This window comes from Petaurus breviceps, unplaced genomic scaffold (assembly GCF_028583685.1).
Source record: "Petaurus breviceps papuanus isolate PSGF00001 unplaced genomic scaffold, PetGlider_PUasm1.0 90849, whole genome shotgun sequence".
NCBI lineage: Eukaryota > Metazoa > Chordata > Mammalia > Diprotodontia > Petauridae > Petaurus > Petaurus breviceps.
The window spans coordinates 15,623,715-15,638,829 of record NW_027187361.1 but is presented as its reverse complement, the minus strand read 5'-3'; the positions used below and the strand labels follow the sequence as shown (position 1 = coordinate 15,638,829).

The 15,115-nt window shown below is 41.3% G+C and overlaps 1 protein-coding gene across 2 annotated transcripts in view; it reads left to right on the top strand.

Moving 5' to 3' along the window:
- The first annotated feature begins 3,355 nt into the window (after positions 1-3,355).
- The window catches only part of SHOX (SHOX homeobox), a 17,746-nt gene continuing 5,986 nt past the window's right edge, over positions 3,356-15,115 (top strand). The window contains exons 1-4 of one of the 2 annotated variants that reach the window (XM_069072902.1): positions 3,356-4,199; positions 8,358-8,566; positions 13,087-13,144; positions 13,305-13,393. In XM_069072902.1, the coding sequence (XP_068929003.1) occupies positions 3,923-4,199; positions 8,358-8,566; positions 13,087-13,144; positions 13,305-13,393 (633 nt within the window). In that variant the 5' untranslated portion in view covers positions 3,356-3,922. Of the gene's footprint in view, positions 4,200-8,357; positions 8,567-13,086; positions 13,145-13,304; positions 13,397-15,115 lie in introns of both variants that reach the window. The other variant, XM_069072901.1, reaches the window with a different exon arrangement.

Below are 15,115 nucleotides of genomic sequence, written 5' to 3'. Positions count from 1 at the left end.
CCTTCCTTCCTTCCTTCCTTCCTTCCTTCCTTCCTTCCTTCCTTCCTATCAAGTCTTACTGTTTTGGGACTATTGTCATTAGTTTTTTTAAGTAAAAAAAAAAAAAAACCTTGAGTGTGCAATTTTATTTCCATCTACAAACTTTGCTGAAACATATACTGCTTTTTCAGTAGGTGGAAAACATTAATTTAAGATATTAAAACAACTACTCTATTACTCTGAATCTTGAGATCTTTCCTTTTAATGTCATTCACACTCCCGCCCCCTTTCCTCCCTCCTCTTTCTCTCTCCTTTCCTTTTCAACAAGGCATCTATAAAACTAGAACAATCGTCCATTCTGCAGCAAACCTTTCGACTAGCCTGAGAGTAGTATATAATCCCAAACCCATAAAGCCTACATATGGCAAAATGTAAATACAGAATTCCATAATGCACATATTTCAGTAATGCTTAAATGCCTTAAACCGAGAAAATGTGTGTGGGAGGGAGGTCTCCGTTCCTGGCTAAAATATAAAACATTTCCTGTGTTCCTATTTTAAATAATATGACTGCATATGAGAGCATAGACAGCAAGAGGGAGGGAAGAGACCATTGTAGTTGATACAAATTCAGAAAGAAAAAGAGGAAGGAAAGAATGAAGGAAAGAGAAACTTCCACCTTTCTGACAATTGATAAAGTTCCATTTTAGAGTTATGTGGCTCTCAAGGAAGGAGAAGGTGCGAAGTCACTGAACAATCCAGAACGACTTGAACGAGTAAATGAATGGTTAATGTTTCAATGAAAAGGGTTATATTTGCCAGAAATAATAACTGACCCCTTATATAGAGAATTAGGGTTGTTTTCTTTTCCCCTGAGAGATTCTAGCAGTTCTCCGTCATAACTGGGTCGTTCTTTTTCTTAAAAAATAATATGATTATTGAAGGAACTTAGTTTGACTTCTGAAAGACTTTTTCTTTCTTCCATAGCTGAGATTAAAAATCCTGGATAGGACAGGACTACCAGCAGAGTTGAGCTCTTGGGTGTCCTTGTAGGATCAAGGCATCTCTCTCAGGCTTTATAACCGCATTGGGGCTAAAGGGTGGGGAAAGACCACCTCGGGTCTCTATGGGTTGGGGGCCACGACTTGTGACTCCGTAGCCACCTCTGTAACCTTTCTTCCACTTTGTAGCACGTGCAAGAAAAGCAGTTATCCAAGTGCAAGTTAGATTGGTAGAAGATGGAATGAGTCGAGGAACTGAGATGAAGGTTTAATCTGGGGAAGTTGGAATGGGGATTGTGAACATAAAGTTTTGGGAATTGTCCCCATAGTCTTCTGGGGAAGCATTTTCCTCTTGACCTTAACTGAAAGAGAAGGAAAGATCGAGAAAGCTTTTCTGTCAAGGAGGTTCAGGAAAGGAGTCTATTGGTAATGAATGATGAAGAACAAGGTTTTTCAAAACTTTTTTTTTCCCCTTAGAAAGATCCTGCTAGAGAAAGTTGGTATGGAACCCGAAGTCACTGAACTTTTGTGGGTCGGGTCCTCTCCTCTCCTCTCCTCCTTCTCTCTTTGTCTCTGTCTCTCTCTGTCTCTGTCTCTCCTTGTCTCTGTCTCCCCCTTCTCTTTGCCAGTCTCCCCCTTTTCTCTTTCCTCCTTTCCCCATCTCTACTTGAGCCCAATCTTTGCTTTAGAAAGGAGAGCATTCAATTTCAGATTCCTAAGAGTGGGTCTGTGTGAATACTGGTAGGTGTGGACTAGAGAGAGGTTGACTGTAGGGGACCAGGGCGGGGGTGGGTTAGGTGGTGGTGGTAGAGAAGGAGGTGCAGAGGATAGGCCAGGGAGGGGGGTGGGTGGGGAGCGAATACTAATCTCCATCCCGGGTCTCCATGTAAACCCAAGCAGTTTCTCCATGTAAACCCTCCCGCCGCCCCCGCCCCACCTCCCCCGCTTTCGCGCGTGCCCTCCACCCTATTGGGGATGCGTTTTTATTTATACCCGCGGACCTACAATAAGGCATTGGTATGCATTATGGATGAGGGTGATATTTGTAATTCTGTGTGATATCTAAGCGCCTCAGCTTTGATTAGAGGGCTAAGATGACAAAGACCTGTTTGTTAAGTTATAAGGGCTTCCTCGTCTATAGCTTTTGAAGTCGAGGGGGACGAAACAGAGTCGAAAAATCTCTCAGCTTAGCAGCGCTCAGGAGATTCGCAGCCCGAGGTCCCGAGGATAGCTCTGAATTACCTCGAGAGAACTTTAAGAATTCAACGCCCGAGCTCTGCTCCTTAGGGGGTGGGGGCGGGAGCCAAAGAAGCCTTATTAATTGTTTCCTCGAATTCCCCTTCTCCCCCCGTGCAGGTGTATACACTCAGGAGGGGCGAGCACCTCCGAGTGCATCAGACATCGCTAGTCTGATGGTTGTGGAGCTCCGAGAATTCCCGGAGTGATCGCGCACTTTCCTGGTAAGGAAACAATAGTCCCCGGCTCCGGCAGGGAGACCTCATTTGGATAAAATTCACAGAGCCGAGGGTGGGCATGATTATGTGGTCTGATTAACTAATGCTGTAGACGAGGAATTGACATAAGCAAATGCAAAATGAGCTCCCATCGATAACCGCAAAATTCCCTCCAATGTGAAAAGCCTTTGTCTCAACTCCAAAGGGGGAGGGGAAGAGAAAGAGAAATGGAGGGAGGGAGAATTCAACTTTATTTGCAGATGGAATTTTGCAGTATGGAATGACATACTTGGTTTCCAGGATTTGAAAATTAATTTCACGTTTCAGTTTAGACAAGCGGTTATCCCAAAGCACATGGTGGAAAAATCACAAGCAGAAAAGAGAATCGTGGCAAAGCCAAAATACTGCTCCCCCACAATAAACTACATAGACGAATTAGTGACAACCTTGTCCTAGAGATGACAGCATCTGTTCGACTTACTTAAAATCTATACATATAAAACCATTCCGATCTTTGCCAATGGGGCGCGTGTTTACAAAACAGTCCTCAGTAAGACTCAGCAGAGTTGGTTTGCGATACAATGTTATTAAAACACATTTTAAAATCTTAAATTTCCCAGGCAACATCCCTGGGTGAGAACACAGTAGCCACAAACCATATTCTGTAATGCTTGCAATGCTTCCTAGATGACTCTGCTTAGAGGTACAGCAATCGGGACCTCAGAGTCTCAGAAACTTTCGTAACCGATAATCAAGGTTCATTTAGAAATTGGTGCTCCCTTTCCACCACATTTTGGCCATTGACCAATTTGACAATTAAACACCTCCCCGCCCCCACAACACACACACACACTCCCCACCCAAACCACGCCGGATCGCCAGGATCGCAATAAAATCCTCATCTCCAACTTTTTATTAATTATCTCTTTTATTGCGCATCCTTTTCCTTGCTCCCTCGGCATCTATAAATTATATCGCAAGACGACATTCTGAAAGACGTATTCTATTAACTAGATATGTTTTACTCACAGTGCTGGCTAGCAAGGACCTCCTTACAATCAATAAAGTCTTCCAATGACTTTCATTTCTGCAACCCATTTATAGAATTCAGATACCTGTTTGGTTCGCTCTCGCTCTCCCCTTTAAAAATTTTGATCTTTACCCCCCTTCACCAAGGTGCAAAGATGCCAAACAGTGATGAAATGAAAAGAAAGCCAATTGCTGGACTGGAGGTGGGGGAGAGATAGCTGCTAGGAGTCCGCCTGCGACTGTGGAGTAGTCAGTAATTGCTGGAGACAGGGAGAGCTGGGGGTTGGGCTGAGGTAGCCATGTATAAATAGTGTGATCTCAAATTGAAAGGCATAAATAACAGCAGGAGTGATCTAACCCTATACAGCCCATCTTCTACGTGCAAAAAAAGCGTGCAGAGGACAGCCAGATCTCCTACTGAAAACAAGTGGATCTCTGTGGATAAGATCACCGGGCAGCCATGGAAGAACTTACAGCTTTTGTATCGAAATCTTTTGACCAGAAAAGCAAAGAGGGCAGCAGCAGCGGCGGCAGCAGCGGCAGCAAGAAGGAGACTATCACATATAGGGAAGTTTTGGAGAGCGGGTTGGCTCGATCTCGGGAGCTGGGAAACTCTGATTCTAACCTTCAGGACATTACTGAGAGCAGCAACCATTGCCCAGTGCATCTTTTCAAAGATCATGTAGAGAGTGACAAAGACAAACTGAAGGAGTTCGGCACGGGCAGGGCTGCGGAAGGTAAGCGAGCGAGCGAGCGAGCCAGAGCCCGCGCCACCGGACCCCCTGCCGCCCGCGCCTCTTCGGGAAGCCTGCTTCTTGTGCTCTCCTTCCCCTCTTTCCACGGGCGGGGAGGCCCCGGAGCTCCACAGATTGCTTTAAATTAGATGTTAAACTCTATTAATTTAAATCCGCGGCTCCCGCTGAAAGAACAAGCCAATCAATTGCACGTCTTTTTTGAAAGGAAGAAATGAAAGAGGGAGAGGGGGACTGTGAGACAGGAGGGATGGAGACAGGGAAAGAGGGGAGAGAACCAAGGAAAAAAGAGGGGAAACGAACAAGAGTAGAAAATGTAGATTTGATTTTTCTTTAATGGGCTTTTCATTTGACATTTAAAATCAAAACTTTTTAGTTGCGAAATGAAGAGCAAGCGTTTATCTGGCATAAAAATTCGATTTACCGTGGGGTGGTCAGTTCGTGGTTGCGTCTGGGGTCTGTCTGCTTGTATGCTTGTATGTGTCCTGGGAGTACATCCTTAAACGTTTAGCCTAACATATACATCGACATGCATGAGGTACGCGCACACTTACTTAGTGTGCTAGATCCGTAGCCACAACGATTTTCCTTAACTCTTCCTGAGCGTTCCAGATAGTTAGATGTAGGATACATTGTTTAGCTTGGGAGAATTAAAATCAAGTAAACTCTGTAAGATCGGGTCTTCCACTTTGCTGGACATCAGGATGCTCTTTCTTCTAGTAGAAAACTTTCTATCTTGGACCCGGAGGCTTTCACGTTGGAAATTTAGATGTTTAAGACTCCTCGGAAAACACTAGGCTGCATTAAGTGCAGGTGGCTGATTTAAGGGGATTACAGCAGTTGGGATGTGTTCTCTCTCTCTCTGTATATTTACCTGAACTCCACGGGCCTGAAGAAGCTAATATCGTGGAATGAAATAATCTTGTCAGACCTTAAATTTATCAGATCCAGGGCATCACAGTCCTGTCATTTTCACCTTGCAAGACCTTGGTCAAATTAGTTTCACCTTTACTTTCTCTAGTCCTTTCTATTCAGAAAATGTTATTCTGAAGGAGGGTGGGAGAAAGAGGTTTTGAAGCTGGGGAAAAAAATATACAAGTTTGAGAAAGTGTCTTTTAAGCTAAACAGGTGTGTTCCCAAAGAATGGGAACATTTTTATCTCTTTGTTTTTTAAAATCACAAAGATAAATTCAGAGCAATTTTTGAGTAGTAATACATTTTAAATGACTATATATAGATTGGTTTTAAATTTCAAAAAGAAAAGAAGCAGAGAATAAATCCATTTATTTGTATTTCTCTGCTTAAAGGAAAAAAAAGGTGAGGTTCATAGTCATGTCTTCTATGAGATGTATTATAACTCAGACAGTTTTGTTTCTATTTATTTAAATCGTAAAGTGAATCCCTAAAGTTTCCAAACCATTTAAAAGATCTGTATACCTTTCTAATGTCTTTATTTTATCTCTTCCTATGTCTTGGAATTATAAAAAATAGGCATGCACACTATTGACCAGAGGTACATGCCTGACTGTGTATTTCCCCATATAGACACAGATCAATTTGAATTAATAAGCAGAGGTGTTTTCTTTAATGGAGACATGATTGGCTATTTAAATTCATCAAGGAGTTAATTCTAATTTCAAATCTTTATATTGGTTGTTCTTCCCAATCATTCCCCAGTGATTATGCAGAAGGAATTGGCCAATTGATTCTCCCCTTCTCCCAGACTATCTCCTTCCTATCTGCCAAAGACAGCAAACAGCAAAGCAAATTTCAGAATTAACTGGGTAGACTCAAGCACCAATTTAAAGGAAAGAAAGAAGGAAGGAAATAAGAAGCGGAGGAAAGAAGGAAAGATCATTTCCATAATTAATTTCAAGAGTTGTTTGTGAAGAACACCCTTTTATTTGCATAATTCAGTTGAGTGAAAGGGTCTTGGGACCCAGGGTACAGCTGGATTGGGAAAGGTTCTGGGATGTCCTAGGTCTTCAATTTTCGGTTGAGACTGAATTGGTTTTCTGAAAAACTCATGTTAGGGTCACTTGATGACCCCCTGGAGCTGAATTGTCCTTCTGAGCCTCACATTTTGGGGTTCTAAAATTAATGAGATCAAAATTGAAATAAGAATAACTTCTAGGATCTCTCCCACTCCACTGTCACATTCCCAGGAATATTGTTGCCATCATTATTGATACTAAATGTTATATTGTTAAAAAAAAAATGTAATCCTTTAAAGAAGTTCATTTGAGATTTTTTCATTGATCATTGAAATTCAATTTCCATGAAAAGCAACGTAGAGAAATTCCAGGGAAAGACAGCAATCAAATCAGTGTGTGTGTTTGTGTGTGTGTGTGTGTGTGTGTGTGTGTGTGTGTATGTGTGTGCCTATGCTCCCATATTTTTATTTTCCTTGGAGAGATTGGATACTGGAATCCCTTGAGGACTCCTCTAGTCCAATTTGTCCCAAATTTTTTATGCTTTCTAGAAAAGAGTGGAACTTACAGCAGCAGGTGAAAGACTTGGCCTTCTGAAGCTTCAGGGATTATCCTCCTCTCAAATCAAAGACAATCATGGGCATACTCAGTTGGAAGCAAAAGGATGAATCTTTTTTACTCCTGGCTTTTAAATTATTGTTTTAGTGGGCATTTTCTTAATGAAATGTGGCACCCTGTCATCAGACTTAAGACTTAGGAGGAAAAAGCTATTACACACTTATTACAAACTTGTGTATATAGCTGCCATCCTTCTCACATGGTGCTTTTATCCTTGTATTTTAAAAGTGAGTCTGGTGTGCTTTTGAGATTTGTGCAATGGATTTGACAGGGGATGGGAAATAAATCTGAAGCAAAATGCATAAATATGGAAAAGCGACTCAGTTCTTGGTTCTCTATTAACAGATAAGCATATACAGTTTTGGGGGGGTTTTTGGATACAAGGAAGTGTATTTCTTGGTACACTGATATACAGGGGGAGTATATGAGAGGAGAAAAAACAAAACAAAGCCTAAATTTACATCACCAAGTCAAAGATCAATGGAAGGAGAATGTTGCTAGAGATTTCTCTTTAAGAATTTTTAAAAATGATTTAACACCCTATAGAAAGGTAAATTCAGGGAGAACAGTGAAAAAATAGTTCTCAGTGTCCCCCAAAGGTGCAGCTCCCAGTTTACTTTCTGTGAGTCTGTGCATGAGTCCATGTTGGGTTTTTTTTTTAAGGCTGCAATTGGTTGCAGATGCTCTTCCCAAATTGTTTTTTTCCTTCTTCTTCATTGCTGTAGGATTGTAGGTCTCAGGCTCTTGACTGCCACCTCCTTTTCTCTGAGTTAGGAATAATCTAAGGCCGCTTTGGGAAATTACACCTAGCACTCTATCCCCCTTTAAATTATACATGTTTATTTTTTTTTTTTTTTTACTGCATTGTGAGTTCTTGGGTGTAGGGAGCTGTTTGGGAGGGAATTCCTGTGCTATTGCAGAAAGGTACCTTCTCTGCAACTTGGAGTCAGAGTTTGCTGGGAGCACTGAGAGGTTAAATAATTTGCTCAGTTGATGTGTGACGTGAGACTTGAATCCAAGACTTCCTGACTCAGAACTCAACTCTATCCTCCCTGACACACTGGCTATTGACAATTCTATGCAAAACACACATATGTACATACATGTATCTTAGCTGATGTTTACAATTGCAAAATGGATAATTAAGAAATTATATAAATATTTCAGCCAAAGACTTTGTAACATACAGATCATTGCAAAAGTGCCACTTTCCCCCTTCTCTCTTTGCATGACATATCAGGTCTGTGCAAATCATTTCATCTCTCAGACCTTCCACTTCCTTGTCTGTAAAATGAGGGGACTGGACTAAATAACCTACGTGATTCTTTTCAGTTCCTAACAAGTTTTAGCTAATTGCTTTAGCAACCCTCGTTTGCAGACAAAGTCAACCTCCACCCTCCTCTTCCCTGTTCTTCCAGAAAAAAGAAAAGGAATTTGTAGAATAGAGTAGATGTAGAAATGAGCAGGAGAATGGTGGTGCAATGGTGGTGGTGGTAGTGGTGGTGGGGTGTTTCCAGAGAGAAAAAAAACTTTTTGAAACATTGAGGGGGGGAAAAAGCTTTATATTCCCCCTCCCCCACCTCCCTTCTGGCAGGGATCTACGAGTGCAAAGAGAAGAGAGAAGATGTGAAATCTGAAGATGAGGATGGACAGACCAAGCTGAAGCAGAGAAGAAGCCGAACCAATTTCACCTTAGAGCAGCTGAATGAGTTGGAAAGACTTTTTGATGAGACTCACTATCCAGATGCCTTTATGAGGGAGGAGCTGAGCCAGAGGTTGGGACTCTCTGAAGCTAGGGTGCAGGTAAGTCACATGGGTTTCAGGGAATGCTTTCTCACTTGGGCTGCTTTCCAACAGCTTGGAGAGCTCTTCCTCTTGTCAGTTCCCAGTCTGTTCACCGTCCCTGACTGCAGAAGGGTCAGGACTTTGAAAGCTCTGATTTGGAGTGTGTGTGTGTGTGTGTGTGTGTGTGTATTTATGTATGTATCTATGTAACTATGTATCTGTGTATGTATGTGTGTATGTATGTATGTATGTATGTATGTATGTATGTATGTATCTATCTATCTATCTATCTAATACTTTTCCTCTTTCCCTCCTGGTTTGCTTTGTGGGATGCTAATGTTTGGCCTGAATTTTGGAGGTAGAAAATAACATAAAGGAGTGTGCTGGGGTGAGGAGAAATAATGTATAAATGGATCCTTACCTTATAAGACAGGGCTGACACTAATTCTCCTTTCATTCTTTTGACTGCCAAGGATTCAGTTATGCTTTCTTTTACCCCACAACTCCTTATTCTGATCTCTGTCTGTCTGTCTCTGTCTCTCTGTCTTTGTCTCTGTCTCTCTCTGTCTCTGTCTCTCTCTGTCTCTCTCTATCTCTGTCTCTGTCTCTCTGTCTCTGTCTCTCTCTCTTTCTGTCTCTCTCTGTCTGTCTCTGTCTGTGTGTCTCTCTCCCGTCTCTTTTCTTCTCTCTGTTCTTCTGTCCCTTACCCACTCCACTGGGGTGTCATGGAGTAGCAGAAAATACTTGGCATATTAAAAAGCTAGCCTGTCTGGTCTCTTTGGGACCGGATTATCTAGAGTTGGGATGGGAACTAGAAGGGTCCCCATCTGACTCCCAGAGCAGGCGCATGAATTCATACCACCCCATCTGGTGTGTGGAAATATATGTATGTTTTTGTACACATACTTATCACAGTCTTGGTTACGTTACATTTTCTCCAGCATTAGAAAAGGCAAATTGGATATTTTTTTGCATTGTTTAATACAGAAAAAAGATAGTTCTGGTTTTGAATGCACTTTATTTGAATTGTTGCTCCTGAAGGTTAAAATCTGCTTTTCGCTTTGTCTCTCATTTTCCTGAGGGAAAACTGAAGGGTAAGGAAGAAGGAGGGAGGCATACAAAACCTGGGGACAAGTTTCAAATAAAAGGAAATTAAATCAGATCAGTCTATGTTGTAGGACCCAGAAGGGGCAAATGAACTTTTCAAGTGTCTATTCAGCGTATAGCTTGTTATTTGTCCCTTACAATTCAAATAATGTATTCTACTTCACTTTTTGAAAGAAAATAAGATGGCCTTATAATTAGCAATTAAAAAAAATTAAATGTTTTCCAAAAGAAGTTGTGTCCCTACCCAATCTCATTCTAGCCCATCCTCCCTTCCATCTTTTCAAGAGTTATCTGCATAAGTGGCATATCCAGCTTAAATAAATCGTTCCTCCAGGCACTTTTCTGAGCTAGTGCTGCTAGCTTTTCTCAGCGGTGGTTAAAATAATCCTTCTGTATAAAAACAAGTAGAGAAAAGATCCCTTGTAGACTGTATGTCCTAGCAAGGGACATTTTCAGGGGAATAGTGCAAGGGGTGGGAGGGAGAAAAGAGGCTGAAGGATAGGGCATACATGCTGGCCTATCTTCTCAGGAAAGATTGATCTAACAGCACCATATAAATTAATGAAAAGATTAAACTTTTGCTGAAGGGGACATCAACTTTTATGTCATCTCCCAGTATCTTCTGCTTGGGATCTGTAATATCTTCCAGGCCTTGATGTACTGTTTCTATAAAAATAAATTACTTGTAATTTAATTCTGCACTCTTTCTTTCAGTAGTTTATTACTGAGTAGAACCTTAACAGGATGTTCATAGTTACAGAAAATTGGTTCCTCAAGTCCTTACAGGTCTTGGAAAACCCTAAAATAAAAAGAAGGGGGAGGGATGTGTAGTTATAGATTCAGGTGTGAATTTAAATGTAACTACTGTAAATAAAAAAATACATAGAAATATAAAAGAATAATTGTTGAACGCCAACCATAGAAGAATCACATAATAAAGAAGAGGAAAAGGCAGAAAATGCTCATAACATTCATTAATTGAAATACATATTGAATGTTGAAATAGTTGGGGGGCTTAGGGGTGGGTAGAAACCAATGATGGGAAGAAAAAAAGAGCTATATTTTAATACTATCTGAATTGTTTTATAATCCTTTTCTGTACAGCCTGTCCCTTGTTGTTAAAGGATATAGTTTCAATTTAGTGTGGAAATTTGCTGTAAATAAATTGAGGCTCCTATGGTAGCTGGTCCTTATTAACCTTTTATTTTTAGTGTTGTACTGGAAACTCATATCACCCAGCTGTCAGGGTTATAATTGAAAGTTATGAGGCCATAGTGAGGAGCAGGCGGTAATTCAATTACAACAAATATCTTTGGGTTTATGGTGCAGGGCTAAATTAAATGTCATTATTCACTGTCTCTAATGGAAATCAAAAGGAAATCAGATTAGAGCATTTGTGAAAGAAATCACTGAGTGGTCCTTAATGAAGAAATAACTGTCTAAACCAGTGTACTGTGCTTTACTTAGCATATTCATGACTAATTGGAATTGATCGTGAATCACACCAAGCCTGATTTATGATCGCTTAACGCAGTGGCTAATTCATCACTTTTATTTCCCATAATCTTATTTTTTTTTCCTTTGGCTGATGGGAAAGTGAGCTTTGCCTTCTAGGTTTAAATATGGCCCTGTTTTTTAAAATTGGAAAGTTGTTAGAATGTTGCTTCTCTCTCCTCTCCCCCCTCCCCATTCCAAACCCATTAAAAATATATTAGCTGAGGACGAATTTCATATAATAATCACCTAGAAAAGGGAAACTATAAAACAAAAACAGATTTTGTGAAGATGAGTAATGTGCGACGGGATGAAAAAAATTGGGGTGTAGTTCTTAGGCATCACGATAAAACTTTCCTTGTAGTTCACAGAATCTTAGGGGGAGAAAGTCTGTGTTCAAACTAGCCGGTAGGTCCTTCCAAGGCACACGCCTCATTGTAGACTGAGACAACCGTATAAAAGTCCAACGAATGAAAAGTTCAGGTTACTGTTTTTAGTCAGACTCTAGAGTCTTCTAAATCGTTCAAGATTTGCTGAGGTTTAACTGAGATGGAGACGTCTTAGTATTATTCTAGAGATCAGTTAGTGTTTCGGCGGTTCAGAAAGGGAGGTTTCAGCCCAGCAAGGCACTGAAGTACCCTGGGTAATTAATGCCTTCGGAAGCCTTTCTTTGCACTAATTACTCCGTTGTAAATGACCATCATTAAGGCAATTGAAGAAAGCTTGGAGGGGAAAGCTGCTGTAGGAAGTGCAGTTAGTATTAATTAACCGTGTGATCGCTTGGCAAGCTCAAGAACATCAAAGGTTGGAGGTGTTTATTTAACTTCAGATTTTATCAGCGATGGAAGTTAATGTTTGTCCACAACCCAGAGCTTTGTAAGAGGAGGGGTGGGGCAGTGGGAGATGCGAGATAGGGAAATAAAGAGAAGGCGCCTCGGGAAATCATTCTAAAATCTTTAGACCAGATTTTCGAAATTAACCATCTTCCCCAAACCCTATGCCTTTCTCTTACAGAAGTACAATTATAGGGGGACTTTTTTTTTTTAAGGGCAACCGTTTGATATGAATTGAGTCGATGTGAAACAGATTAAACAAAAAGGCAATCGAAAGTATTTTTTTTAAAGTAGTTTTGGTTCTTGGAATGAGACCAACTCTTATTGGATCACTGACATTTTCCTCTTGTTTGCATAATGACTCCTGAAATCTAACTTGGATGAAGTTCATTAAGTTATTTAAAGCAGTGTATCAAAAAGTCATCGGAAGAGATTTGGTTCTTTGTGGAGGACTGAAGGGGAATTGGGGAATTCTTGCGCCCCTCACCCCCTCCCATTTATTTGGCTCTCTGCTTACTCTACAACTCTTTACCCTCTCGTTCAAATGCCTACCTGATCTTTAATGGGATCGCTAAAGCTTTAGCTGGACTCTAAGAGGTTGACAATCAAGTTGTAGGTAAAGTTAGTAACTGAAGTGAAGTTTGTTGGATGGAATTTGGCCTTGAGTAATCTCTGTTTTCTCTTGTGGTGCAAAAGCTGTTTTCTTCTCTTCTGGTTCCTTGATGTCAAAGACTTTGACTTTTCTGATCTGGGGAGCCAAATAAGCCTTTCTGAAACTCACTTCTTCCTTTCCCCCTCTATTTTACTTTATTAAAAAAAAAGTATCAAGGCCAATCGATGTCTTTTTGTAATAAAGAAAAAAGAAAGCAGCCAATGGCATGTAGTAAATTGGAGGGAGATTCTATGGAAAGAGAGAATGGATCCGAGATTGACTGGAGCCAGAGATTACAAGTCTTTGAAACCAGGGTGTAATAAACCTCCAGAGCTGAGCCACTCGTTTGCTCTGTGTGTGTGTGTGTGTGTGTGTGTGTGTGTGTGTGTGTGTGTGTGTGTGTGTTTCTTCTGTCCCCTTGCCCTCAGGACCTTTCTACTTCTTTTCCTCAGGTCTGGTTCCAAAATAGAAGAGCTAAATGCCGAAAGCAAGAGAATCAGATGCACAAAGGTGGGTGATTGAGGGTGGATCAGGAATTCCAGGACTCTTAGTTTAGGGACTGAGGATTTGGGGCTTGGGGGCAGGGAGGGCAGGGAGGGCTGATGCGATTGTAGGTAGAGAAACGGGGAAGATGGAAGTTGTTGATCTGGAATATATCATTTTTTTTCAGGCGTTATTTTGGGAACTGCAAGCCACTTAGACGCCTGCAGGGTAGCCCCTTACGTTAATATGGGAGCCCTGAGGATGCCTTTCCAACAGGTAGTTCGTTTTTCTTCCTTTTAAACCTTTGTCTCATTGCTTTCTCTCCCTTTCCTATCACTATTTCCTTCTCTTTCCTCCCGTCAGACCCTCTTCTCACTTCTCAATTTGCCGTCTAAAGAAAGGAAGTGAGACACTTTTTACAAGTGGCATTTATATACAAGTTGGCACGTATTAAAATCACGCTATAAAACTTCAAAAGTTACCTCTGGAGGGGAAAGAAAAACCCCCAAACCAAACTAAAAACAACAAAAATAAAAAAAAAATATCCCACCCATCCACGAGCCACTTCCCCCAAGCTGCCTTTGCAGGCACAGGCAGAGGAGAAATCATGGAAGTGTGTGGGGAAGACCAAGTGAGGAGGCCAATGAGAAGCTTTGAAGAAATAGAAGAAACAAGGTCTTTGCTGCTGCTCCTCTAAGAGGCAGACAGCACAGGTCTTGGAAGAGATTCTTTAGCTTCAATTTACTTAGGATAGTGTTGCGTTAGCGCCACGCATACTTCTCTCGGAAGCTAAAAAGGACTGTCTGGGAGAGGTGAGGTTCTCTGGTCTAGTGAAATCATGCAGGTGCCGGGGGTCCCCTGAAATGCGTAATGATCCAACCAGAGCAGAATGCGCTCTTCTTGAATAATTTGGGCTCTTAGTATGATTTAAGTAGCCAAGAGGAAAAGCATCCTAGGGGGCAAAGAAGCTAGAAAACAAGTCACACCAGGGAGACGGAAGACAGTGTAATTCAATAAGTTTCAAATATCTATTTAGCACAAACACCAAACCAAGAATGACCCGTTCCTCCTCGCTTCTTCTTCCTCTAATAAATAGGGAAGGGAAGGGAAGGTGGGGGGAGAGGGAGGATCTTTGTCGCTCAGGATATGGGGCGAGGAGCTAGGCTGAAATCTAAGGTCTTCGGCTTCTTTGAAACAGAGAGCTGAAAAAGCAAAAGAAAAGGTTTCCCGCCTAGTGGTAGTACCCCACAACGAGTCTTTTAGGGTTGGGGGGAAAATTTGACGCTGAATAATTGGGCGTCCTCTTTTCACAACGAGGTGGTTGGTCTGGGACCTCCTTTCAGGAGCCGAAGAATAAGGGGACTGTGTGTATAGGTCATGTAGCTCTGCACCCCCTCCCCCACTCTTCACATTTGGGGATGTGGGGAATAAGTCAGCAGGAGCTGTGGGTGCAAGAAAAATTAATTTTTTTTGGATAGAATTTAGTTTTTGCTCCCAGCGTCCCAACATGGAGGAGTGAGCCCCCCACCCCCTTTTTATTTTCGCACCTCCTAGGTAGGAGCAAAAAAGAATTGGTCGAAGGAAAATGAAATATTTGAGATGGTAGAAATTATGCACAGGTTTTTTTTTTTTTTTTTGAGAGGGCAGGGATTGAGATTTATATTTGGATCCTAAAGAAGGAGACTGAAATCAGTTTATTCAATCCCATGTGTTTGTGGAGGTGAAGGAAGCTCCAAAGTAAACAGTAACTATTGGTCCTTTATAAAAGGTTAAAGAGTTTTTAGAAAGGTATAAATAAACAGCCCTGAAAAAAAAATGCTATTTAGCACTTGCTGGCTCCAAGACCAGTAGGCAGTTCATTTTTGAAATATTAGTTGACTGCTATGTCTTCATCTCTGCTCCCCCCTACCTTGGGTTCTCTCTGTCCCTCTTTGTCTCTGTTTCTATCCCTGTCTCTCTGTCTCTCCCCTGGTTTATAAGTCTATGCCTTTCTTTCCC